This window comes from Syzygium oleosum, unplaced genomic scaffold (genome assembly GCF_021117445.2).
Source record: "Syzygium oleosum isolate NSW1041296 unplaced genomic scaffold, Sole_v2.1 Sole_v2.23, whole genome shotgun sequence".
Taxonomy (NCBI): domain Eukaryota; kingdom Viridiplantae; phylum Streptophyta; class Magnoliopsida; order Myrtales; family Myrtaceae; genus Syzygium; species Syzygium oleosum.
The window spans coordinates 6,073,193-6,100,173 of NW_026607507.1; the positions used below are offsets into that span (position 1 = coordinate 6,073,193).

The 26,981-nt window shown below is 42.5% G+C and overlaps 4 protein-coding genes across 8 annotated transcripts; 1 reads left to right on the forward strand and 3 right to left on the reverse strand.

The window, feature by feature from the left end:
• Positions 1–514: 514 nt before the first annotated feature.
• On the reverse strand, positions 515–967 carry LOC115665339 (uncharacterized). Its single transcript, XM_030587212.1, has one exon. The coding sequence runs from the start codon at positions 965–967 to the stop codon at positions 515–517; it is 453 nt and encodes a 150-aa protein (XP_030443072.1).
• Positions 968–9,834: 8,867 nt separating this feature from the next.
• On the forward strand, positions 9,835–12,646 carry LOC115680589 (uncharacterized). The gene is made up of 5 exons (XM_030604405.2): positions 9,835–10,381; positions 11,156–11,277; positions 11,802–11,893; positions 12,158–12,244; positions 12,348–12,646. The coding sequence occupies exons 1-5, from the start codon at positions 10,008–10,010 to the stop codon at positions 12,453–12,455; spliced, it is 783 nt and encodes a 260-aa protein (XP_030460265.1). The 5' UTR covers positions 9,835–10,007; the 3' UTR covers positions 12,456–12,646.
• A 222-nt stretch (positions 12,647–12,868) lies between these two features.
• On the reverse strand, positions 12,869–21,326 carry LOC115680710 (uncharacterized). 4 transcript variants are annotated; one of them, XM_056321533.1, is made up of 18 exons: positions 21,050–21,326; positions 20,445–20,562; positions 20,162–20,349; positions 19,933–20,040; positions 19,388–19,452; positions 18,652–18,757; positions 18,383–18,466; positions 16,998–17,144; positions 16,789–16,917; positions 16,012–16,079; positions 15,307–15,340; positions 15,137–15,221; positions 14,761–14,828; positions 14,564–14,677; positions 14,411–14,446; positions 14,240–14,287; positions 13,533–13,624; positions 12,869–13,366 (listed from the first exon to the last, which is right to left on the reverse strand). In XM_056321533.1, the coding sequence occupies exons 1-18, from the start codon at positions 21,185–21,187 to the stop codon at positions 13,339–13,341; spliced, it is 1,656 nt and encodes a 551-aa protein (XP_056177508.1). In that variant the 5' UTR covers positions 21,188–21,326; the 3' UTR covers positions 12,869–13,338. The 4 variants fall into 4 exon arrangements, with proteins under 4 accessions (XP_056177508.1, XP_056177505.1, XP_056177507.1 ...); XM_056321530.1 differs by having other exon boundaries at positions 12,869–13,346; positions 21,050–21,325; XM_056321532.1 differs by having other exon boundaries at positions 14,201–14,287; positions 21,050–21,325.
• A 432-nt stretch (positions 21,327–21,758) lies between these two features.
• LOC115680715 (chromatin remodeling protein EBS-like) lies at positions 21,759–26,981 on the reverse strand. Of its 2 annotated transcripts, XR_004005673.2 has the most exons (6): positions 26,581–26,981; positions 25,842–26,184; positions 25,358–25,426; positions 23,899–24,037; positions 22,911–23,032; positions 21,759–22,024 (listed from the first exon to the last, which is right to left on the reverse strand). XR_004005673.2 is itself a non-coding variant. In XM_030604544.2 (5 exons), exons 1-5 carry the CDS (start codon positions 26,651–26,653, stop codon positions 23,006–23,008), a joined length of 651 nt encoding a protein of 216 aa, XP_030460404.1. In that variant the 5' UTR covers positions 26,654–26,980; the 3' UTR covers positions 22,541–23,005. The 2 variants fall into 2 exon arrangements, 1 of the variants encoding a protein (XP_030460404.1); XM_030604544.2 differs by lacking the exon at positions 21,759–22,024 and having other exon boundaries at positions 22,541–23,032; positions 26,581–26,980.

Below are 26,981 nucleotides of genomic sequence, written 5' to 3' on the forward strand. Positions count from 1 at the left end.
GTGGCGGGAGGCGGCCGGTGGCAATAGTGAGTGGTAAAAGGGTGGCTGGCAAGTAGCGAGGGTGAGCGATAAGAAGAATTTTTATTTCTCATTTCTATTCCAGAAATAGAAAAGTAATTTTGTTTTACTTTTGATTTATGTTCCAAACCTATATCTAGAATAGAAATTTGTTCCAGAAATAAAAAAATAAAATTGCGTTACTAAGCGGATTTCTGTTTCAAATCTGTTCCTGGGAACAGAAAAATAAAAAACTAAAAATATAGAAATAATTTTATGCGCACCCTTAGGACGCGCATGGTAACATTTCTATTTCTCTGTTTTTCTATTTTTCTGTTCCCCGGAATAGATTTGGAACAGAAATCCGTTTGGTAACGCAATTTCATTTTTCTATTTCTGGAACAAATTTCTATTCCAGAAAAAGGTTTGGAACAGAAATCAGAAGTAAAAAAATTATGTTTCTATTTTTGGAACAGAAATAAGAAATAAAAACTCTTCTTATCGCTCGCCCTCGCTACTAGTTGGCCATCCCCTTGCCACTCGCTATTGCCGCCTCCCGCCATCGCCGGCCGCCTCTTGCCGTCGGCCGCCTACCGCCGGTGTCCTTCGCCGTTCGCCTCCTCTCACTGCCATCTTCCGCCGTTTGCCGCCACCCAACACCGGCCGCACCCCACCCACCACTGCCTCCCGCGTCCTTCACCACCACCTGTCGGCCAGTTCTTGCCGCCGCCTGCCTCCCGGCCACCATCCACCGTCGGCCGCCTCTTGCCGCCGACCACTGTCCTTCGTTGCCCGACACCAGCCGCCGTCCTCCGCCGCTGGCTGTCGTGTTCCACTGGCCGCCGTCCTCCGCTACCGGCTGTCGTGCTCCACCGCCCGACGCCGACCGCCACCCAGCGCCGGCCTCCCTCCGCCGTCGGTCGCCTCCTACCCCTTGGGTGGCTGGCGGCCACCCACCACCGACTGCCATCCTCCGCCGCCAGCCGTCGTGCTCCACCGCCCGACGCTAGCTGCCCTCCGCCGCTGGCCGCCGTGCTCCACCGCCTGACGTTGGCCACCGTGCTCCACCGCTTGACGCCGGCCACCGCCCGAGGCCGATCTCCTCCTGCCGCCGGCTGCCATCATCCACCGCCACCGGCCGACCACCTCCCACCGCCGACCACCGTCCTCCGCCCCCCACCGCCACTCGCCGTCCTCCGCCGGCCGCCCGGAACGGAGAAATTTTGTATCGTTATCAAACGAAATTCTATTTCAGAAATAGAAATTTTGTGTCGTTATCAAACACGCATTTTTTCTCAGAAACTCGTCCACGAAATAGAAATAGAAAAATCTATTTCTGGTCTGAAATTGATTTCTGAAACAGAAATGTTACCGTGCGCGCCCTTAATATCGGCTGGGTCCACACATTCGTCTTCCCACCAAGAGACGATGCCATTAAAAACCCCACCCTCGTTTTTCTATTATTAGGTTAAGAGCGTACGAGAGCACCAACTCTCTCTCTCTCCTCTCCTCTCCTCTCCTCTCCTCTCCCTCGGTGATGATTTACAATTTGACAAAGATGGGACGTGGGAGCTGCTTTGCAAATTGCGAAAAATTGGTAGTGGGAATTTCTGTGCCCCCAAGAAATAGATCACTGTTCACTGCGCCGCACCTCTTCTTGCTGCACCGTGAAATTGATATCTCCACCATCTTTTTATTGCTTCGAATAACGTGAGATTAAAAAAAATAAATAACACGGCGAGATTCTAATTAGAATAATATTACGAAAAATTTTAAATTGATTCACGTAAATTAATTTTTTTACCTCAAAAAATCTCTAATTATATACATACGATAAATTTATCCCAAATTAATTTTCGATTACCAAAAAGCCCCGAACTAATATATTTGTGACAAATTTACCCTCCATCAGTTTCTGTTAATTTGGATTAATACTACGAAATATCATAAATCGGTACACCCCCAAATTGATACACCCGTCAATTGTCACGTGTCATTTAACTCAATAATTTGACGATAAAATTTAACAGAAACTAATAGAGGATAAAATTTTTCGTGATATTAATCTATTCTAATTATGTAGTTTATTTATGAGTTATTCGTGAAATATTTTCTTATAGTTTGCCACATCACTATATATATATAGATATTTTAGATCGATCTTTCGATCCAGGACACTTTTCTTTTTTGTGCTTTGTGTTTTTTTTTATAACACTATTCTATATAATTTCCTTCTCTCTTTGCTTTTTATTATTATTTATTTTTTTGGGTTTTGCTCTCTTGTTAGCCTTTTCTCTACCACCGGAGCATTAGACTTAGAGCTCCTGCCGGTGGAAAGTTGTTCCGGATCTTCCCTTTGTCAAACCATACGATATCCCAGCCTTTTCATGTGTTTGACCTTGCGATTTTTAGGGTTCCTTGGTCATTGGTTCCTGATTTTTGACCCATTCAAAGCCAATCTTTCAAACCTTACATCATAAACCATGTGGCCATGCCTTTTTTGACTTACAAGGGGCTGCCAAATCCATCGGAATAATTAACAAACAAAAATTATCAATCTCTTGAACAGATGTTGATTAGGTTCTAAACTTTTTTAATTAGGCAAATTTAGTCTTCAACCTTTTTATAATTTGCTAATATAGTCCTTCCGACCAATTCAGCCATAAAACTTTCAATTTGGCTCGAGACTCGCTGCCCATGTTGGAAAAAATGAAAAGAAAAAAAAATATAATTGAAAAATTCATAGGTTTCTTTAAAAATTTGCAAAAATTGTTCATATGAGCACTGGCTGTGCAATGTAGGACGGTTAGTATTCACATTCGTGATTTCCGACCAAAATTGGTCGGAAGGACTTAGGACTAAATTTGCATTTATTTGATAAGTTTATAATTTTTTTGGTAATTTTCCCAAATCCATCCATTACCAATTTTCAGCGAAATATACCAATTTCAAACATAATAAGTACCCAGGAGTTTGAGATGTTCTTGGATTTCATTGTATATGCCAACATATATAGTAAAGCAGTATTCTTATTTTTGGAATCATAATCGCTTCCCTTCCCAAATTTGCGCTTAATTATATCGTTTTATTGAATATAGGGGTAAGGTTTTCTTTATGGCACTAACCGCTTTTTATTTCCTTGTCGACATAATTTTTTTTTTGTTTGTCATGTCGACATAAATTACTCGTTGCTTTTCTAGACAACCCAATTCAAAAAGGCATTCGAGTGCAAAATTTTGCGCATGAATAAGGACTGCTAGGTTAAAGACGCCGAGGGCTTCGATTTGAATTATTGGCGTCGAAATGTTTTCACCGAACGATCGTACTAGAAACAGTGCGATGTTTACGTGTATTGTAATCTTCGGAATATCGCCTGTCATCATTGAACAGACGAATTGCGACCACAGGACTCGCATCCATCGCTGTATAGAAACAGTTCCACTAGATCGCAAATGTCTCGTGGAAATCCACTTTGATGTAACTCGAAATTAATTTAATAAATCACAGTTTCCTCTTTTTCTTACCCAAAAGAGGACCCGAAAGAGAAAAGAAGTCCCACTTCAAAAATTTGCCTGAGACCGCACTTTCTGTGCCACGATAATTAAGTGCTTGAATAAATTCCCTTATCTTGAAAGAAACAGCTAAACCACAAATGGATAACATCATTGAATTTATCGAGGACCCGACCCCGTGTGTGCGTGTGTGTGTGTTCTTTCTCAGTATTGGCTTGCCTGCGCACAACGTCTTCTACAAGCACATAACTTTTGACTAGTGCTAGAGATACCAAAATCGATTTAATCGATATAAGAAGCGAAAAGATGGACTTCGACCGTCGCGGGTATGGCTTGTTCAAATCTACGCCGCCTCGAAACTATGCCGACGCATACGAGGCCGGCGTACCTTTTTCAGAAGAGGAAAATGCGAGGCGAAAATCTCCCGCGGGATTAGGGAAAAGTACCAAATAAGTCACAAATCTATTGTATTTGTACCAATTCAATCCTAAACTTTTTCACATTAGTACCAATTCAATCTATCCGGTCAATTTATTTCAGAAATCGCTGACATAGACACCAGCTATCCTACATATTTTAATAATTTTTTTGAATTTTTTTCTTTTGTTTTCCTTTCCCTTGGTGCTAGTGGCCAGTCGTCGACCATCGGCCTGAGGCCATGGTTGGCGAGGACTGGCCTTGCCTGGGTGAGGGCGAGCTTCGGCAAGGCCCCCCTCACCAAATCTAGTGAGCCCCGCTTGGGTGATGGCAAGCCTCGCCATGGCCTGGGTGAGGGTCGGGCTCTCGTCAAGGAGGCCGACCCTCGCCCTTGCCCAAGCAAGGCCAACCCTCGTTGGCCATGGCTTGTGGCCGGCCACCGGCACTAGCAAAAAGAAAAAGGAAAAGGAAAAAAAGTAAAAAATTGTTAAAAATTATCAAAATATGTAGGACTGCCGACGTCTACGTCATCGATTTCCGGCCTAAATTGACCGGATAGATTGAATTGGTATCAATGTGAAAAAGTTTATGACTAAATTGATCCAATTAAAAAGTTTGCGATTGAATTTGTACCAAAAGCAATATGTTTAAGACTTTTTGTTTAAGCTTTTCCCTCATAAATTGGGTCAATATGATCATGGCCCTCCTCCTCATTCCCATTGGTGCTTTCTTCCACAAGAACAATCGAGTGCGTCGGCATTTATTTCTTGACTTCCTATGGTTGGTGACCTAATCGACTCGTACCCAAGCTTTGTTGGACAATTACATAAATCGGTGTCAAGCAAAGCATTAAGCGTCTCCATATGACTTGTCCAAATCCCAAAATCCGTGGTCGTGACTTCGCGCACAGCACCGTCCCAATAGAAAACGCGAGGCACCCACTAACGCACCGTCGTTTTTGCCAGCCACGGATCCATCATTTAAGAGAGATTAATGCACTGTCACACCAATACCAACTCGAACAGTCGAGCCTTATATCATGGACGACGCGGTGCGATGGTTCCCATTAGGTCCATGAAGAAACATCGTCAGCCATCAGTTCTACACGAAAAGGAATCAGTTTTGGTAAATTGGTGATTTCCAGATGACTCATATCTTGGTGGAATACCTGCTAATGTGATCTAGCTGATGTGCATCCTATTGTTCTGATCCGCATATATGTCATGTTGTGGATAAAACCATATTGCGGAATCCGAAAATTCCCTACCCATGGTGAATATAATAGAATGCCCTTATCGGTAAAGCGAGCACGTAGAATTGCATTTCGAATGTGTTAAAAGGGTTTCTCTTCTTTTGTAAGTTAGAAGAGAGCTATTGACTCTCCTAGAACTTGCGCATTCTCCGAACAACGCGATCAATTTTGATATCCGAGACAAAAATAAAGGGAGGTCCATATGCTTAATACATTAATCGGTTGAATGCTCAATACGATAGATATGTCTCCACTCGACATATATTATTTAGTAAAGAAAGCGCCTACAATATTAAATAGACATATGCATGTTAAGATGAAATAAGTATTTTATACCGGACATTTGGCTCTTGCCTTACTTGGTTTATGAGGTCGACATCGGCAGGGTATTTCATCGATTTAGAGTCCACCTATCTAAGATTATCTTCGTTTTTTTTCATTATAAAGATGAATAAACAAATAAATACTCCAAAAGTCCCCGAAATATGATGGAAGTTTGCGGGGCACATAGGTCAGTCAATGACAGGGACCAAACGATGTCTTCCTATATAATCACAGATACCTCAAAACCAAGAAGAAAGGGATCTTCTGTTGCTGTCAAAAACATTCTCTGCAGATATGAGCAATCGCTTTCGCCTCTGTCCTCCTCCTCTTCTTCTTCTTCTCTGTCTGCTCTTCCTTCTGTTGGCTCCCCGAATGACTCAGGCCGCCGGAAGGAGCTTATCTGTCTCTTCATCGTCGTCGTTGCCATCATCGAAAGAACAACCTTTTGATTCCAACATGAACATGGTGGGCACGGTCGCTCCTCCACTCGACGAAGGCCAAACCGGAGACTTCGTGACAGCCGAGAAGCGAAGGGTTCCGACCGGATCGAACCCGCTCCACAACAAGAGATTGCTTTGAGTGAAAACCAGCTACTACAGATGGTTTGAAGGAGAACCCTTTTTCATTTTCTCTTCATTTTTTTTGAAATGTTATTTCGGATTCCGGTTACTGTCTCCATAGCAGATGTGAATAGGATTATTGATATGCTTCTGAATTTTTAGGGTTCATATCTTGTTAAAGTAGTTTGGAACAAGCAGGGGTATGCAGGCTGCAGCTATGCTGAAGCAATGCTTATGGTGAAAGAGCTCCAATGTAAGATGCGTTTCTCTGGCATGTTCATATGTTAATTAAAGCGAGCGACAAGTAAAACCAGATTAGCTCCAATCATGTTTTATCACGTTGTGTTAGCATGCACGTTGGTAATTGGGTCAAGTAGGTTTCCACAAACAATCCAATTTTAGTTTGAGCTCTTACATCAATTCCCTTCGTGTTTTGTCATGAGGAATTGATGTTCTCTGGTGCTCTATTTGGAAAATTAAAGAAAGGGAGATCATTGGAAAATTGAAGAGAAATTCTTAAGATTTAGTATTTTTCTTATCTGATATTTTGATTTTCATTTAGTTCGAAAACGGCATTAATTCTTTTATTTTTTATCATCTGAATCAATTTACGAGATAAAATACTATGAAACTATGAGGACCGTTTTCCTCGTTGATGCAACCTTGCTTCTCCGATCCTTTTTTACATCGGGTGTGAATGGAAATTCTCTGGACTCTTTTTAGGGTCGTTGGTGGTCTAAGAAACAACTTCATTAGACGATTAACTCGTGGAAGAGTTCGATTACACAACTAAGTTCAAACACATATATCACTCATCCATCAATGATTGTGCAAAAACCCAAATTCTTCTTCATTTTTCTTTTGGAATAAACTACTGATTGCCTCAAATTCTTTGTCAATTATTCCAATTGATAAATCTCTAACCAGAAGTCGCCTTCTCCTTTTCATGGTGAAACGAGATTGCTTTCTTCTTGTATGGATATCAAATATCTCCACTTGAATTTGAAGAGGCTGACATTCACAAAACCCTCACCTGTACAAATGAGGTACGTAAAAGCTCAATAGAATCAACATACCCTAAAATTTATGCGGTCTAATCGAAAGTGACCCACATCTACAAGAAAGAATGACAAAGGTTCCAGGCGAATTTCCTCACTTTATATCATGTCTATTTTTTTTTATTTTTTTTTGATGGCCCAGGAAACCCCTGCACGGCCGACAGCCGGGAGGTAAACCCTGGGGGCGACACGTGCTAGCCACCACACACGTGCACCGGTTAAGTCACCCTGCGGCACCCGGGATTCGAACACTCAACCTTTTGCGAGAGGAAGAGTGCGCGATCCAGCAGCGCCACCCAGGCGGGTGGTAAATATCATGTCTATTTTCTTACGGTGTTTTATTTTCTTACGGTGTTTTCCCTAAAAAAAAAAAAACTCACCAAGAGATCTTTAAAATACTCTCTGAGAGGCAAAGTATGTAAACTTGACTTAAGAACACAAATTTCGGGGAGTTCGCATCTTCAGATGAGTCTGGAGCACCCTCTATCTAATAGGTGCAGTGCTCCACTTGGTGTAGCCAGGCCCCTGACCTTCCTATGTGGTGCGTGCCCACTCAACAATAAAAATATGTATCGTGACATTTTTTCGAATATGGATAAAGAGAGTTTCACAGCCAAGACTTAAATTTAGCGAATTTCATTAGTGTGGTCATTTATCTCCTACAAATTGATGCATGCCACTAGCAAGTAGCATCTCTCCTTTCCTTTCACTGTTGAGATGATTGGCCCGAGTTTTTTTTTTTGGTAGAAATTTTTTGCCCGAGTTTATTAAGGCTTTACTTGTACATTATTGAGGCCTTCGTTGATCACAAGTTCGAGCATTCCGGTCATCTCTCTATCTCAAGAAATCCAAATTCATCGATACCTTGGTTCGGCTTGAGTTAGGCGCAACATAGTTCGGATTTTTACCCTGATTCACATTCGATAGTACAACGATGGTAACCTTATATGAGCAATAGCTGTAGCTCAAATCTAACATTTCGATAACAAATTATGGGGTGAAGAACACTAGAAGTGCCAAAACTTGTGTACGGCGCTCATTTTAGTGCCAAAAGTTTGTTTCGGATCACTTAAGTGCCACTTTTTGAAAAAACGATCACTTAAGTGCCAACTTCGATTTGGGTCGACGAAAATCTGACGTAGCCATATTTTATTAATTTCTCAGTCCTACGTGGCACGTCGGCGCTGACGAGGACAATATTTAATAATATTTTAAAAAAAATTTCTGATTTTTCCTTTTTTCTTTTTTTCTTTTTTTTCTTCTTCTTCTTCGTTTGGTCGGTGACCGGACACCGGCCACCGGCCATGGCCGGCCGCCTGGCCTCGCCCGGACGAGGCCGCCGTCGCCCGTCAAGGGCGAGCAAGGCCGGCCCTCGCCTCGCCGGGGCTCGCCCTTGCCCGGGCGGCGAGGCCGGCCTCACCCGAGCCACGGCGGCCTCGCGGCGTCGCCCGGGAAGGCGACCCCGGCGAGGCTCGAGCGAGGGCCGGCCTCGCTTCCCGGGGCTCGCCCTTGCCCAAGCAAGGCGAGGGCGCCCTCGCCCAGCCACGGCGGCCTCGCCGGGCGTCGCTTGGGGAAGGCGACCCCGGCGAGGCCGCCGTGGCTGGGCGAGGCCGGCCTCGCCTCGCCGGGGCTCGCCCTTGCCCGGGCGAGGCGAGGCCGACCCTTGCCCGCCCTTGCCCAGGCGAGGGCCGGCCTTGCCTCGCCCATGGCGGGCGACGACGGCCTCGTCCGGGCAAGGCTAGGCGGCCGGCCATGGCTGGTGGCCTGTGTCTAGTCACCGGCCAAACGAAGAAGAAGAAGAAGGAAAAAAAGAAAAAAAGAAAAGAAGGAAAAAAAATCAAAAAAAAATTAAAAATTCGAAATTTACACTTGAAAATGCCACGTATGACTGAGAAATTCGAAATATACACGTGGAAATGCCACGTAGATTAAAATTTTAATTAAAAGAGCCACGTATTAATTTGGCCGGAATTTCTCGTCGTTGGCACTTAAGTGATCGTTTTTCTCCGATTTTGGCACTTAAGTGATCCGAAACAAACTTTTGGCACTAAAGTGAGCGTCGTACACAAGTTTTGGCACTTCCAGTGTTCTTCATCCCAAATTATGGAAGTCCGCGAAGAATGCTTTGATCTCACCGGGCCCACCGAAGCCTCGGGTCCTTGGTTGTGGTTAAGGGTTACCTCACTAAAGGAAGGGAGCCGAAGCTTAGATAGGAGCCTCCGTTACTTGTTCGTTTGCATTATAGTGACGGTGGATTCCATTGATGCATTTTTTATTTTAATGTGTCGGTACCCGTAAGCCCTGCATCCCTAAGTTCCCCCTTTATCTTTGTTTTCTTTAGAAATAGGGAATACCCTCTAAAAATTTTACATCCTAATTATCTCGAAATCCGAATGAGAACCAAAAATGACTTTTTCAAAACTCTGCTCAGTTCTGATCTTACTGAAGGGACCCTCCAGCCACAATCTTTTTCAAGGCACGTGAGAGGGGTCCATAAGAGCATGTCTGGGGCTCAACGTATGGGGATGCCGGGGTCCGTAAGAGGCTTAGAAGGAACCTTTTACTGTCATGCTCGGGATCAGTTCCCTTGGTATATAGACAAAAAAACAGAGAAAACAGAAAACAGAGCATGTCTCCTTCCATGTTGGAACTAATAAGAAAAATAAATAACTAAATAAAAGATTAAAAAAATGAGAGAGAGAGAGATTAAGGTGCAATCTCTTCTTGAGGTGCAAGAAAATGGAGCAACCCTGGCCCAGCCACATTCGTATACAAACACGGCCCCATCAACGAACTCAAGACAAGGGCGCTTCCTTTCACCTCCCAAAATCCAGAGAATCGTCGCCGTCGCCATCATCGTCGTCGTCGACAGGGTACGAACGAAGCGATGAGTTTTCTGGCGGCAAGATTGGCCGGGAAGGAGGGAGCCTACTTCTTCGAGGAGTCCAAGCACGCCGTCAACCGCCTCGCCCAGAAAGCCCAGCCCTTGAACAAGAACGCCGCCGCCGCCGGCAACGGCAATTCGGTCTCGCGCGAGGCTGAGGCCGACGTGTTGCCCGAGGTTCTGAGGCACTCGCTGCCCTCCAGGCTCTACTCGCAGCGCTCCGACCCTTCTTCTTCTTCTTCCTCCTCCTCTCTCGCCAAGGCCTCCAAATGGGCTCTCCGATCGGACCCCGCGTCCGGCTCGGCCGTTTCGTCCGACGCGCTGAACCCTCTCAGGGCTCACCTGGCCATGCCCCGGGTCACCTTCGGTCCCAACAGGTCGTTGCTTTCTCTTAGTTTGCCTCGGTGAATTTACGTGTTTTTTCGGTGATGGAATGATGTGTTACGATCGAAGAGGTGGTGTGCATTGAATCGCTCTTCTTTTTTTTGCCTCTGGGTTAAGCTTAACTTGAGGCGAAGTGTGAAATTAAGAGTAGTTGTTTCGGAAGATTTCGGTAGTCGAAATGGCTAAATGAGATTGATGTCTCTGGCCTTAACTTCTCTTGTTCCTGCCTTAATCCGCTGAAAGTTTTCTTTTTTAAGCGAAATTAATGGACTTACGGATTGAATGTGGATGAGGGGCAGGATGTCTTCTTATGCTACATGTTAAAACAAAATTGTTGGACGTTTTGCCTGAAGTTATAACGTGATGGTTCATCGCAATGGTGGCATTGATCCCCACAGTTTGGTCGGAGATACCCACAGCTAAAGTTTAACGCGAGTTGGTGCTTGCGGATGGTTGAAATGAAAATGCAGTAGAAGCTCATCCATTGTTGCGATTGGGCGCAGAAAGGGTGCTAATTTTCCTCTGCTCATGCTTGATTTTCTCGAATGTACTTGTGTCTGCCCCTGTATGCGGTATTGTTGGTCATAGCTCTTGGAGGATCGATAGGTATTGGTGGTCGTGCATGTCAAAACCTTGATAGGAATTGGCGCGGCATTAACACTACATGAAATTATGTGAGGAAGTCGAAACTCATCCGTCACAGTTGGCAGTGGCGAAAAGTTTTTCAATGATGCGTTGCTGATAGATTGGTATTCAACTGATTGTAGGTGGAAGATGCCTCCTGCAGGGAGCTCGGTTTTAGCATCAACAGCCAACGAGCTGCGACAAGATAGATATACACATGCGAACCCTGAAAAGTTGAAGGCTGCAGCTGATGGCCTTGCAAATGGTGGGCCCATTACTTCTTAGACCTTTCACACTGAGAAATAATGTGTTTGTATCCAATTTTTCCTTTTACCTGACCTTAGGTATGGTAAATGTTCCTATGATGTTGATAGGAAGTTACAAAATGCTTCACATATCACTTGAACACTCTACTGAAGAATCATTAGCCAAACTAAGCTAAAGTATCACTTTTGAAAGGAAAGATGTCTCCTATGCTATGTGAAAGTGATTTCACGCACTTCTAGTCTGCCACTTGTGCAGCCAGCATGAGCAAAATAGAAGTTTTCTAATTTGTCTTTGGACATGTGGATCCTGTTAAAGTGTTAATGCACAAGATAAACTTATTCGTTTGATCAGCAGAATCAAGTAAGCTGTATTAAAATACTCTTTTAACTGTTGAGTTTATTGTCAAATTAGTCTGAACGTTATAATTGAGCTCTGTAATCTCTGTGGCACAACTTCTTGTTTTTGGGTTCTGAAATTCTTCTTGGCTCTCACACTACTACATCTGTCTCCCTGTCCTTGTAGTTGGGAAGGCATTTGCTGCGGCCACTGTCATTGTCTTCGGTGGTGCATCCATAATATTTGGACTGGTAGCCTCCAAGTTACAGGTTCAAAATGTATGTCCTTTTCTGATTCCATGTTTTCCCTTTCCAGAACATTCCAAATATTCTAATAGACATGAAGACTGATATATTAATTACTTGCTGTCTTCGAACTATTGATACATTGTTATGGAAGCAAAGAAAGAAAATCTCAACCTGTTACTATTGGTTTTTTCACATTCTGATCACTTGTTATTGTAATAATTTTCATACCTTTCTTCTCTGAAATTACACTATGGATCTAATTTTTGGTAATTCCTGTGGTCCATGTATTGAAAGGGTGGAGATATCTATGTTAAGGTGAGAGACTTGGCTCAGCCAACATACGGGACGGTGAGAGAGCAAGTGGCCCCTTTAAGGACCTGGGTATGTCATGTCCAACCAGAAATCTATAGATGTTCTGTTCTCCGTTTTGTTCTGTTCTTGTGTCTCTTGCATGCTTTGATAGCTGTTGTTGGTTCTCTTGTAGGCCGAGAACATGTCAAGAAAATGGCGTATAGAAAGGGAGGACGACATCAAGCAAAAGCCAATAATGAAGGAGCTTTCAAGAACGTTTGGGATAAGGACTTCAAATTGATTTGTACAGTGTGATTCCTTGTATAACAAATAGGAAAAGCTGCTAGCGTAGATCGTCATCTCTGGTGAATAAAGGATTTTCATTTTGTTCCGATATTTTCGTCATGTTGTTCAAGATATGACTGGATCACTTGTAATGAAAAAGTGTACTTGATGGAGAATAAAATGGCAAAGCCGACTCTGTGTGACGCTTCGTTAAGTATTCGTCGTTCATTTGTTAATTCCAGTGAATTTCTACCTGTATTAACTACTTTGAAAATTTAGACAGACGACTGATCCATAATCAGCCGAAGCTTACTCCTAGTTTTATTTTGAAGAAATTCAAGGAGATTTGCTATGGTTAGGTTTCTGTTTCTAAATATCCTGCTAGGATTTTGTTAGCTGTGTTAGCTTTCTCGTGTAACTTGCCTTGCCTCCAATTCAAAAAGAAGCAGATGTTATATCGACATACATGGCTATTTAGATATATGTGGTAATCAACAGTTTCTATGATGTTTAACAACTATCCACGAGTGCTGAGCAATCGCAAACTTTTAGCTAGTGACTACCTTCCACGGCCACTAACTTGGATAGGTGGATGTGCACTTGACCTATGTGCGAATGGTGGAAAAGATTGGAGTTGAGTGTTAGCAGGGAAATCCTCCTGCTAGCATTTCCAACAATTCCTCCACTAAAATGGGCAATTACAAAGAATAAGATACATTTATTGAAGTGCCACCAAGTTCTCTGCAGCACTTAACCCCAGTATGTTCAGCAACCCATTTGACGAAGATCTCGTCCTGCAGCTATCCGTCCTCATAGCTCATAGTCTAAACCAGATCCATATCTCCAAGCTTCTAAATGCCGCTTCCACTCGTACTTCATCTTAGCAGGGAAAGTATTGATCAAGGGCCTTCACAATCGCACAACCAGCTAATTCAAAGTGTAAAATATGAAACCAAATGCAACTTCAGCTATTTCTAGGCTTCTAGCTAATAGACGTACACGGCAAGAGATTTTTTCTGCCAGGTAATAAATTCTAGCTTTGGGTTCAATCTGAAGATGGAACTCAACCATGGTCTAGATAGAAGCGACCTACCTAATTGCAGGGTCAACAAATGTAGAAAGGAACGTGTAATAGCCCAACATGAAGAAGTGTCCAAACCAGTCAAGAAGCACGGGAACTCCAACCTGACATCGAGTCAAAGCAATTATACCAATATCAGCTGAGCTACTTGATAATTGAAACTCATTCTCTACCGAAAGACTGCATTTTAATAAGATCAAACCATGAAAACAGACAAAATGGGGAGGCATAAAATATTTGGTTTCCCCTAAAATCATCTCTAAGCCACTTGTCATTTGTATATGCCTGCTGTGCATACGACATGTCCATAAATGGAGTAGCAGAACCAAGTTGCGGGTATTGCAACAATAAGATGTCAAATGTCTCCCGTGTAGACGATCTCATGAAAATGCACTATTATTCCCACTTCCAATGAGTTTTTTTTTATACGAGACTTGCAATACCTGGTGCTTCTGATGGGAAACCATTATGAAAGGAAATGCATTATCAGCCTAACCTTTCGTTCACGATTAGATAAATTGTATAAGCTCAATACATTACACAAGATAGCCAATCATAATTATGCATTTGAGAGGCTGAATTGCCTGTTGCTGCTTGTATGAAGGTCGAACAATAGTTAACTGACTTAAAGAACTTCTCCATAAGAGAGGGTAAGATTAAAGAAACTTGGAACTAATTACCTGACGAAATATAGATGGAATTATAAGTGGCTTAGTTACCATGACAAGACCTAAAGTCTTGGCGAGAGGCCAAAATTGTACAACGTCCTGTCATTTAGAGCATATCAATATTTTAGTAAGCTGTAGCTTACAAACATAAATATCAGCCAAATAATCCAGTCTGCTGATGCAATATGGGCAAAAGAAATAAGCTAGGAGATAAGCAAAAACCTGAAGGAATGGTCTCAGCACTGGATCCCCCAATCTCTGTAAAAGAAAGAAAGATTATTCATACACAACAAAACAGCAGGAGTACATAACATGATAACAGGTCCAGCCAGAAGGAATACTCTTGCAATTTGTTCCACAGTAATTAAAGCATACCTGCATACTCTGGAAATTGACGTAAAGAAGCTCATTAATAAATTCCGGTGAAACATTTGCCTGTTGCTTAGCTGACATAGCTCTTTGAAACAACCATGAAGTACTGAGGTTGGGCTGTGCTACAAAAATCTTTTTCTTAGATAATCTCCAAGTGGATGTAATAATCATGCAGCTGAAAAGAACAGCAAGTCACTCACCATGTATGGGTTCAACAAGGACAACTCATTTGAGCTGAGAAAATTGCCACTGATTGCTTCGTATATTCCTTAAACAGGCCAAAAGAAAAAACACAATATTTAACATGTTATTGTCAGATCATCTGTATCATGTTCTTTCCATAATAGTATTTGTGCAATTAATTTTGTTTTCATCTGTCATTTAGGCTGCAGAGGAAAGAGAATATGATGCTATCAAGTAATCAACTTATGCCACCCACCATCAGTAATCAAGGAAGAGTCTTCTGCTACTAAGACGCGAGTTATATCATAAAAATTTTCCAGCAAAAAGCCCCCAGTGCTATTAACATTATGAACTGGAAGTAAGGAGGAGAAAAATATGTTACTGTAACTCTACCATCTGACAATCTGCCAAGGTGCCTAGTCAAGCTTCCAAAGCCTCCAAATGAAACAGGTGATTGTATGCCGCTAGCATCACCAAACTGCAGACAAGCTGATAGTGTCATGATACTTGCTTTCCATGTAAACAAAAGAAGAGAAGGTTTTAAATCTGAAAATTCAAATGACCTGTAAAATGCGATTGAAAGCAGCTGGCAATGGACTGTCAGGTTAATCATCCCATTTCAGGAGAACAAAAAGGAGTGAGAACCAACACAGAGAACACTTTAAACTTAATGCAAGCAGCTTTTTCAACCAAAAAAGTAAGAAAATAAATCTGAAATTGGAGTTAATGTCAAATCTCAAGTTCTCTTGTTACTCTAGCAAAAGGGTTTAGGTGTAATGAGTGATTGACTCCTGCATAAAAAAATATGAAGCTCCCAAAGAGCCTGCTTATATACATGCAACCCACAATTAATCGTGCCTGTGAAAATCTAGGAGAAATCGATCTTTCATTTTGTGAACATTGTAGGATCAAAAGAGAGAGGAAGAGAGAAATACCTAACTGACTACATCTTTACTCAATAGACTTCAATCAAAATTACACAAGACCTCTCTGCGTAGAGACAATCAGAAACTCTAACAACCTTAGTTTTAATTCATGATGCTAGAAAATGCACTTCAACCCATTTAAACACCAATAACACGACAAGAAAATTCATTTGATTTTATTAGGCACGTCCTCCATGACCAAAAAGCAGACAACCTAACTTCTCAAGCTTTGGAGACTTCATGGCAAAGCACTAGTCACAATTTTGCCATCGTCGATACTACTTTACAAACTCATTAATCCTGATTTATAAGAAAGCACTACTTAAAAAGTGCCACCATTACCTTCCACGATAAGTAGGGAAAATGCCATAAACAACTCTCAATATTTCTAGGTCATCCAAAGAGACTTCCTGCAAACAGTGGCAGAGAGGAATCATTTGTCTCTCTAATTAGGATGCTGACAACATTGATTATATCGTGAATGAATTATCAAGCAGGATGCATGTCAAGCTCAAGTAGCACATAAATGAAATAATAAATCTGTAATAACTCAACGCAATGCACTGTGTTATGGAAAAACAAACTCATGTCATTGGAAGGATGATAAACTGGTACAAGAATTAGACCAATCGACGGGATGCAATTAAAAGAGCATTCTGCACAAGCAATCTATCTGTGGGTTTCCTACAGTATCATCGATAATTGACAAAGTTTTCTTTAACTTTCATTAGAAACAATCTAATGAGTTGACAAGAATAATTACTTGCACCAATACCAAGATAGAAAAAAAAAACTGTTGATAACTGGATAGTGAAAACTGGAGGTACAAATTGCACTCTCTCTCTCTCTCCACCCAACCACTCGCAAGGACAGATTGATTAGGAGAAATCAAGGTCTGCAAGAAATTCAAACATAATAAATAAATAGTATATAATAGCAATTAAAGAACGAGCCAGAGAAAAGTTCAGTCTGTTAAATTTGCACAAATCGCCGTGTAAAAATAATTCGACATAAGATAGTGATCATAGAATAAGCACAAAGTTATTGAACACAGAATTAGCGCAAGGACATTGAACAAAGCAACGGAGGCTACTCCTTTGTAGGAAGACAAATATCAACCTGATATTTGGGCATTAAATCCCAGTACTCTTCTAGTAATTCTTCCAGTGCTGGGCAACCCGGCTGAGGATTGACATAAGTGAACATATAAGTGGTACGATCCTCGGGACCTGAGCCAGAGGGAAATGCCTGTTTGATGGTTAGAGAAAGCTGAATACACAATTGGAAGTATCTTCAGATAAGTTCTATCAGTAATATGCTCGACCCACCTCCCAGAATAGATGTACTTTTGAGTCTCCAATCTGCTTCACTGATGAGCTAGTGTATATGACATCACTAGTGGAGTTGCTCCTAAAACCACGAGCACAAGATCCAACAACAAGGCAAACACCATCTGGCTTTAATCCCCGTCTTATCTGTAAATAAGGAAGTTTGAAGACCACGTAATGTGTGCACGAAAGGAAACTACATCACATGAGATGTTTAGTTGTGAAGATCAATTTTTAATTGTTAGAATTTGAAAAGAAGAAGAAGAAGATTACTTCGTTCTGAAATTTCTTTCTTGGGTTAATTTGTCAGTTCACTCGTACCGTCATACAGGAGTCAACCAAGATGAAGTTAAACCCTATTAGCGCCTCTGTAAATAAATGAATTTTTTTTTTACCAAAAAAAAAAAATGTAGTCATGGCCACGGGCCGGTTTTGGCCTGGAACCGGCCCGGTCAAACCCGGGCCCCGCCCGTTGACCGGGCCCGCGGTTCGGAACCGGAACCAGCCCGTGGCCTAGTTCCGGTTCCAAATATTTTTTAAAAAGAAAAAATAATGATGAAATTTTTTTTAAATTTTTTTTATTATTTAATTTTTTTTTATAAAACAAATTGAACTCTAATTGCCATGCATTGTAAGTGCATTGATCTCCAATTGCAATGCTTGGCTTGGGTGTATTGATCTCTAATTACAAGGGTTGGCTTGGGTTTTATAAACAACCCCTTTGATGGTCTCTTCATTCCCATTCGATGTGGAACTCTCGATTTGCCTTGAACTCCTTCAATATGAGACTCTTGGCTTGTCTTCATGCAAATGCCAAGAGTCCCACATCAAATGGGAATGAAGAAACCATCAAAGGGGTTGTTTATAAAATCCAAGCCAAGCCATGAGCATGTGAAGTTGTATGCCTTTTGTGGCTACGATCCTTTGCTAGTTAAGAGCAAAGGGTTCCATTGGACCGCCTAGAACCGGACCAATGGTCCGGTTCCCGGTTCTATGGTTTGCCGATCCGGTTCCTAGTTCTAAAATTAAAAGACTGATCTTACCGGTTCGGTTCCCGGTTCCGACCGGGAACCGATCACCCCTACAATTTTCATTTTTATTATAATTTATATTGAATAATTCATTATTTCATATTTTTATAATTATTTATTTTTTTTATTTCATAATTTATTTTTTTAATTTTTAAATTATGAACCGGAATCGGCCGGACCGGAACTGGAACCGGAACCGGAACCGGCCGGTTCCGGTTCACACATGGCACGAACCGGAACCGGCAGGTTCCGAACCGTGGCCATGACTAGCCCCATGCCTTTGCTATACTGAATTGGAAGAGCATTTCGCTTATCATTGATGTAAAATCCAAATGTGTGTATGGGAAACTGTACCTGTTTCAGTATGGGAGAGAAATTACCCATCGCATCAATAATCAGACGTGATGGCAAAATGATTTCATCAGTTGTTTGCAGAACCTGCAGTAAGAGCACTAAAAAGTAAGAAGTTCCATGAAAGACGATAAGAATCAGACATTGCCAAGCAAAGCAAATGATGATAATGATACTGTATCTGGTGGGGATATGCTGAAGCTTGAATTTGAGAATTACTGCAGAGAAAGTAAGCCTTAATTAAATCCCGGGTTAAATAAACAAATACTCACCACTGCATCATCGTATACAGAGAACTTGGACACACTGCAACCCTCGAAGATAACTCCACCAAGTGCTTCAAAACGTTTCTTCACGGTTTCAATTAGCTTTACAGGCCTGCGGAGACAATGAAGTGGCAAAACATGAAGTAAAGAATAGCAGGCAGAAGTATCATAAATTACAAGAGTAAAGTTTGTTGAAGTGAGAGATTTAAAAATATAATGGACAGCATGAGCACATAATAAATGAGAGTGTAATAACTAAGACATGATCAATGTCGTCCATAAAGTTATGTGCAAATATATCCTAGTCTCTACTGCTAAAATACAATACTATTCTGAAAGGCTGTATTGGCATATCATATGTGCACTTTCTATAAATCACGACTGAAGTATCTATTAAGTTGTGTAAATTACTGAGATGGCCCACCCATGAGCTTTCATCCCTGCAAAAACTGTTTTATCATGATATGGGAATATGAGAACCTTAACATAATTTTCAAGAACCAAGCAGACATCTTCTACGCAGGGGCTGTTGAGACATGCACATAGTGGGATCTCTCTCTCTCTCTCTCTCCCCAGTCCATGATGATAATTTAAAATTTCCATGACATAGTAAAGAAATATTGTGGCATGGACAATTGTACTCCCATATAAAACTATATACATCGAACAACATGCAACATTATCGATAAATTCAAAAAAAATTTCAAACAAACTCAATAAAGAAAAGCAAATGATAACTCACGAAATACCAAGATTTAGAATATCTTCAACCCAGATATCATCCTTTCCCTCGAATCCACATCTATTCTGACAAGCTCAGGACATGCAAAGAAAATTATAATTAGTTGGTTTATCAGACCAAGGAACAACAAAGATAGGGAATGCATTAATTTACAACCATGGCAGGAAGTGATGCACTGCTAAAACATGATCTGGACAACATTTTTGAGATATCACATGTCAGCGTGCCCTTCAGCCATACTATCCCACTTTAGTTGGAAGCAGCCATTAACTCCATGGATGCACAATTATGCTTGAAACCTATGGTACTAGGTAAATATCTTCTCTATTAATCTATTTGGACATAAACATAGAGTGTTCTGTTTGGCTCCAACTATGATGTCCATCTATGAACATAACTCAAACCACTAAGGGACTGCAAATTGTCCACTGCCATTGTTTATCCCTGAACAGATTTTAGACAAACTTGGTCCTTTGTGCATGCCATACTTCCTTATTAGTGAGAGGGAGTAGATATAGTACTCATCAAGTAGGTCTGAAACTCACAGGATTAAACTTTGCAGCTACAGCTTGGTCTATGTCTTCTTCTTCAAGAACACCAACTTCAACCAGTTCCAGGAGCTCCTTCTTCGAGATATTCCATTCTTGTTCTCTCTGATAAAAAAAAAGAAAAAGAGTGAAAGTAAAAGAAACCGCATTAATTTCATTCCTTACAAAACTAAGCGGGAGTTTCTCATGTCGTTTGAACCATAATTAATCTATAGTAAAAGCATACCCCTTTCAGAATATTCCTTTCCACAACTCCAACTTTAAGGCCTTTGCAACTCAAGGCCGTGGCTAAGAAAATACCCAAAGTGCCTCCACAAACTATCACATCAAATGTGTCTACTGCTATCCCAGCCAGATTAGACTTGCTGAAGAGACCAGGTACTGTTGAAACCACCTGTTGTGGCTCTTGCTTGTCTGCAATAAACGCACAATAGATGCAGAGTCGCTAAGTGCTCAAAGTATTGCAAATACTCTATCTTTGTCAAAAGCAGCAGCAGCGCAAAATCTACCTGTCTCGACAGAACAGATACTGGACCATAGCTTGTCCAATCTCTTCAAAGCATTATAAGAGTACGCTCCACCCGCACCGCCAACCTCTCCGCTCACTGTGATGCCCTCCATTATCCTCTGCGCGGTTGAAATAGTAGCAACCAAATTTAGTTAGCACGGGATAGAATTCAAACTATCAAATTTACCGTATTTCCTAATCAGATTAGTCAACATTTCCCTTAGGACTCAATACCGGCAGTTGAACTGAGAACTCTCATCTCATTCCGGCACCACAACGCCCACGCGACTCATCCTAAAGAACACGGCTGACTAGAGGAGGTCTTTTGAGGACACTTGCACGGTGACAGTTTTGCTCGCTTGCTCACAACCTTTTCCAATGAAGAGCGATTTTCGCTGCTTAAGAGAAAGCAAAATTCCGACCCCGATTCCGAAACTCTGCGTTCCAGGAATACAGGCGACCGGAACCTCATCAACCAAACACCGAATCAAGTCAGCTAATGGCATTGCTGCTCCACACAGACCAGACGACAAACCGCTTCCTAGGGCAGAGCGATTGCGAAAGAGACGGCGAAGGGGGGGAATTCCTATAAACAACCGCGCGAACCTGAGTTCTGGAGCGGACCGTCTGAGCCTGCAGGCACTGGACACTTCGCGCCCTCTTCGTCTCGTTCCCGAACGACGGGCTCACCTTGAGACGACGAGCACACCCGCTCAGGAGTCCGAACCCGGACACCGCCGCCATTGCTGGTTTCTCTGCTGAGCTCGCTACGCTCGTTTCGTCTCTCAGGCCGTCGTCGTCGTCATCTTCTTCGAAGCTTAAGGAGATCACGACGAGAGGTCGATGGTCACATGCGTCCTACGTCTGGACACGTTAACGGCCAAAACGGCCCTTCCTCCACCTTCCACTCGTTCATTTCCCGCCGTAGGATGGGGGGTGTATCTCCGGGCCGGGCCGGGTCGGGCCGGTTCGGTCCTGTTGGAGGGCCGGAATCGATCCGGTCTACTGGGTTTTGTTTTGGACTTTTGGGGCGCGAATAAGACCGAACCGGAATAACCGGACGAGAAAAGAGACGGGCCAACCGAAGTCACAAATCTAGGTTGATGTTTTCCTTAGCCAGCAAATTAAGGTCTATCGCGTTAGGTAGAAAGGTCAAAAATCGCATTGCCTGACGCCTCGATCCAGTGGTAAAAAGGTCGAGGGTCCGAATGTTTGCGTGATGGCATCGCATGGACTGCAAGAAGTCAGTTGGATCTGTTTGATTTGACATATTTTGTTGAAGCACTCGATGGAGGTCCAAAGTATTACTTGTTCTTTCTCCTTAGAAGTTTTTAAGTCGCCTTTCCCAGAAGGACATGAAAAGATAGAAGAACCGCAAACAAACTTCCCGCGCCAACGGGACATCCGCACAACATACACCCTACATGAACATCCAAATCACAGCCCTCCATAATTGTTACAATTGGCGGAAAGACAGAGCAAGGCAGAAGCAAGACCACTGCTCCCGGTGCCTAATTTCGGCATTTCGGAGTAGAAATATCATTGCGAGTCTTTGGTTCCACAGTCGCATCGGACTTTGCCCTAAAAATGGGTCAAAGAGAGCATTCCATGAATGATTAATTTCGATCAACTGAATTGAAAGGACCAAATGAAACAGAAACAAGGAAATGAGTCGCAGGCTGCCGAGCACTTTGGGTTCATTTCTTTGAATTCGCTCCTCCTCGGTAGGAGAAGCTGAATTATATGCTGGTTAAGGTAGCAAGACACCTTACCTAGGTACATTCAGAGCTAAAAGAGCACATGCCAGTTGCATGCCAACATATCAAGGAATTTTCAAGCATTTTTCTGTTTTTAACTAATCATTATGTAAGAACCTTTACATGCCAACATATCAAGGAATGCACTCACATTATGAAGAATCAATACAACATTCCTTCCCTTAAATTCCTCCTCTCTCTTGTTGCTTCTGTATATATGTCTTCGCAAACTCCTTTCCACTCCTTATACTAGCTCTCTCTCTCTCTCTCTCTATATACCTATTATAGCTCTACCCGGTTACTGCTAATTTGAGCTCATAATTTACAGGCATAGCGAAAGGCAACAAGAACGAGACTGCAACTTGGTATTCACCAACAATTCAACACATTTGCACATGACACAAAGAGGATGAACAAAAACACAAGTGAAACCAACAATTGAGGAAAAGAAACGAAAAATCCGCTTGCAGTCACTCAATTTAACCACATGCAGAAACTACGGAAAAAAGACTGAACAATTTCACTGCATCCATCCCAATAAAGCGAGGTATGGCATGAGTTTAGTCTGAGTTCCCTCGCTCCTTGTGCTGAAGGGCAGTCAACGCACTTTTTTCAAGCAGATTCAATGCACGTGGCAATGTAAAAGACAGCGCACTCTAATCTACCATGGCAAGAAAACAAAAAATTAAATATCCCTAATTGATGCTCACAGTGTTCTTTGCTGTACAGTTCAAGACCAGGATAACAACACTGAAGCTGATACCAGGAAAATAAGTACCAGCCCTCTCCGCATATAGTCTACAAGTCACCTCTTCCGACGCTTCGCCTCCACCTAAAAGACAATGCCCAAGGACATTAAGAGGGAATGCTTTAGAAAATGTGATAAAGCCATATTACAAACACTAGAATTCAATCTAAGCACATCAGAGTCAGTCCTCGACTACTAAAACCAAGAGATTTTCTTGAAGAGCAAACACAATTACAGCGTAAATCTCCATTAATTTACAAGGATTCGCTGAACCTCATGATGAATGAAAGTGTCACTACTATTTGACAACAGGATGGGTCTGTGGTGCCCCAGTGTAACACTCGTAACCACACACGTATAGTCGTAACCCAATACAAAATGTTGTTAGCTTGTTTTCCGGTGACAAAGTATCAGTGACTTACGACACTTTCAGTTCAGTTACGACAAAATGAACCTAAGCCAGATGCAATCATTTGCCACACATTGAATCAGGATAAAATGCGTGTGGTGGTGAGGTGGGTTCATTGGGGAGGGAAGCACTGAATAGTTGCGAAAACCCAGGCCCATTTACAGAAAGTGAGCATTACGCCCTGTGGAATGGTTCCCTGGGGGATCATAGAAGGGCAAACCCTCAACATGAACTTCACGCATCCTTGATAACTAATATTCTCAGGCAGCTTATTGATGTGGATGGTCACCTGTGAAATTGAATTTATTCTTTGTCTTCAGAGCAAGAAATGGAAGATAAATTTCATTGTCCACTTCTATCCCTTAACACACACTTTATTCCTCTTTGAATTCAGAATCAAACACTGATCATCCAACCAGCAGTGGAATCACAGAAGATGCAAGTTTCCACATGATTTACGTTTATTATGATGCATGGCAGCATGTACCACGCAAGCGCACATTGAAACTAAGGCCAGAGAGAAAGGCAGGCACATCTTCACCTTCGTCTCGGTTGTAGGTGATACAGGAAACTGATTTATGGATCTTTTGGCATCATCTTCAGCAGAACAGTCAGTACATAAGAAGTACTCTAACTTCTTTGCTTCTTCAATCGTCATACCCATGCAAGAAGGATGGAACCTACGACATTCAATGACTGATTTTTTTCATGAATGACAATTAAAAAGCTCAATACAGATATAAACTGAAGATATGACCACATCACAGTACAGGAAATTCAGCTTGGCAAACTTCGCTAAATAACAGAGATGCATGCAGAACCAACCGTTGTGAAAGGACCATTAAAATGGAACCATTGGCCAACATGTCCCTCATGCAACAAAGAAATGCTCTGTAGCAATAAAGGTTTGCCTCTATGCTACCATTTAACAAAGCAAAATGAGGTGACAACAATTACAAATTCCCTCTCTGTAATTTATGATGGTCTTCATATGATGAGCACGTGCTTGGTAGAGAGATTAAAAGATTCGCATACCACATTGTTCAAGTCACAACGAAGACACGGACAAGTAACTTCACCATGACAAACATCCTTTTGGACGAACGGAGAAAACAAATCATAACCACATCCTTGTATTTTAGATATTTTGACATATTTGTTAGTTGAAGGGGAAGGGGCATCCTGAAAGGAATCAATCTGTGTTAAAGCTCCAAAGTATAACCTTCAATCAAAGAATGCAATGACCAAGTGACCAGAGAGAGGCAGGTGAACTTAACAAAGAGGATTATCTAGGCCCGTTCAATTCAAAAGAGAATAAGTAGCCACTTGGACATTTACAATTTATGCATATGCACCTTTAGGAGGATATAATGTGCCTGAATTATTTACCACTTATTTTCTAAAAAATCATACTAGCTGAAAGTTTGTCAAAGGATGTCAAACCTTCTCAAGAGTTGACTAATCATTGAAGCAGAAACAACCATCTATAGCAGGAATCAAGCTTCATAAAAGTGCACCCAATGCAAGATAAGAGCAAATAGAGAGATCAGAACAGCTCATCCTTGCTTTCAGCAACAGAGAAAACTAGGTTCATTTAAATTCCAACAAGTGCAGAATATTGAAAGTTAGCTCAGGCATAGGCATCATCTGCTACAATGTTAAAGGCCTGGCACTCGACAGCTATTGCGTATCCAAAAGTGACAATCAAAGCCTATGAAGAGGTGATACTCCAAATTGATGTATCACAACAAATAAAACAGAAACAGATCAAAAGGAAATCAAATGTATAACAAATGAGTAAACATAACTTAAAAGAGAACTTATGTGCATGGATTCAGCATAGGCCACTCAAATGGGCTGCCAGCTTGAATCACTCAAAAATTCTATTTACAACATAAACATGAGCTTGACAGTGCATTCCAGACATTAAACAAGCATGTGCTACCAAATGTATGAAGTCACATTAAGAGAAACTGAACTAATAGCCTTATATCTATTACCAGTCCTTGCACCCTTCGCATTGCACCATGAGATCATCTGGGTTATATGGCATCTCGCACTTGCAATACCTTCAAAATACAAACCTAAAATAGGTGAAAAGGAAAACATGCAACAGAAACTTAACCAAAAAAGACCTTTCTCTTTCTACCAGTACCAAGAGACTCAAAATGAGAGAGCTCTAGAAACACTCAGTGGCCCGTACTAGAAAATTATTTAGAACCAATTGCCAGAATGAATACAGCGAAATCGGTAAGAAAAACACATATGCAAGTTGCCGCTTACCCCTAAAGAATTCACCATACATGCCGAAAGGCATACAATAACAAACAGGAACTAAAGTATATTCAGGCAAATACGTAGACTGCAATAAAACTAGAAAGCCCTTCTTAATGATGCCAACCCTCTCTGATTGATACTATTTCCCATGGCTAAGCCAAATAAGATTACTCAAATGAATGAAAGTGACAAAAATGTGAAGCTCACACAGCTACTCGGTCTGGAGTGAATGCTCCAGTGGCGGCCTTATATTCAAACCGGCAGAAATAGTCCTCTGCCCCGACATTCTCAAGCTTGGTGTAGTTCTTGAAAGTGTGCACCGTGCACTTCCCTTCGATAGTGTGGGCACTCTGCACATCAAAGTGATCCGACAGGAACAGCTCCTTCACCCCGTGGAACTGCCTGCGCCCTCCGATCGACTCCTCCGGCCGGTAATACCACCGGACATGGACTTTGACGTTGTTGCGGTGGTCGGCCTCTATCTTCTCCACGCGCGCCACGTAAGGCGGCTTGCCGGACTCCGGAGAGCGCATGAGCACGCAGTCTCCAGCTGCAACACAAAAACCGAAAAAGAAAACTCTCGCCTCAACTTCCCCCGAGGAAATTTATCATAGTCCGAGCACCGGAGCAAAAACCAACTCAAACCCTCGAAAGTTCGAGACGAAGCCTCTCGCGCAAGCGAAATGCCAAGAGAAATGCAGGTTCACCCCCACCACCCCCCCCCCCCCCCCTTCAACACAAACACACCACACGAGAGACCCACCACCAGCTACTTCAACGCGCGCGCGCAATTTCAGAACGAGAACACTCCAAAAGCACCGCGCGCTCGAGTGCGAGAATCTATAACGACGGAGCAACAGGCGAGGCGAGCAATGCCGAGAGAGAGAAAAGGAGAAACGCGCGGGGGTCACGAAGAGAGAGAGAGAGAGAGAGGATCGGAGGTTACGCCGGACGACTTTGTTGGTGCCTTTGATGGTGTAGGAGTCGAGGTCCTTCCTTCCCGGCTTGGTCTTCGCCATCAGAGTGCGGGGGGGAGGGAGAGTGTGTGGGAGCTTCGGCTGGGTGTGGCCGCGCTACGACGGAAGCTGCGGGACTTCGTATCGCCGGGCCGGAGCGGAGCGGAGAGCTGTCGATCAATGGAGAGAGGGAGGGAGGGAGAGAGAATGGGGGGGGGGAGCGAGTTGAATCGGCGCGCGAGGCGTTCCTCGGGGACCGAGCGGGGGAGGGTTTTCGGTGGTGGTGGTGGGGGTTGTGGAACTGGGAAAAGGCGCGATTGTGGAAGCCCTAAGCAGAGGCGATAATGGCGTTTTTGAGCAGGAGAGAGAGAGAGAGAGAGGAGCGGGTTCT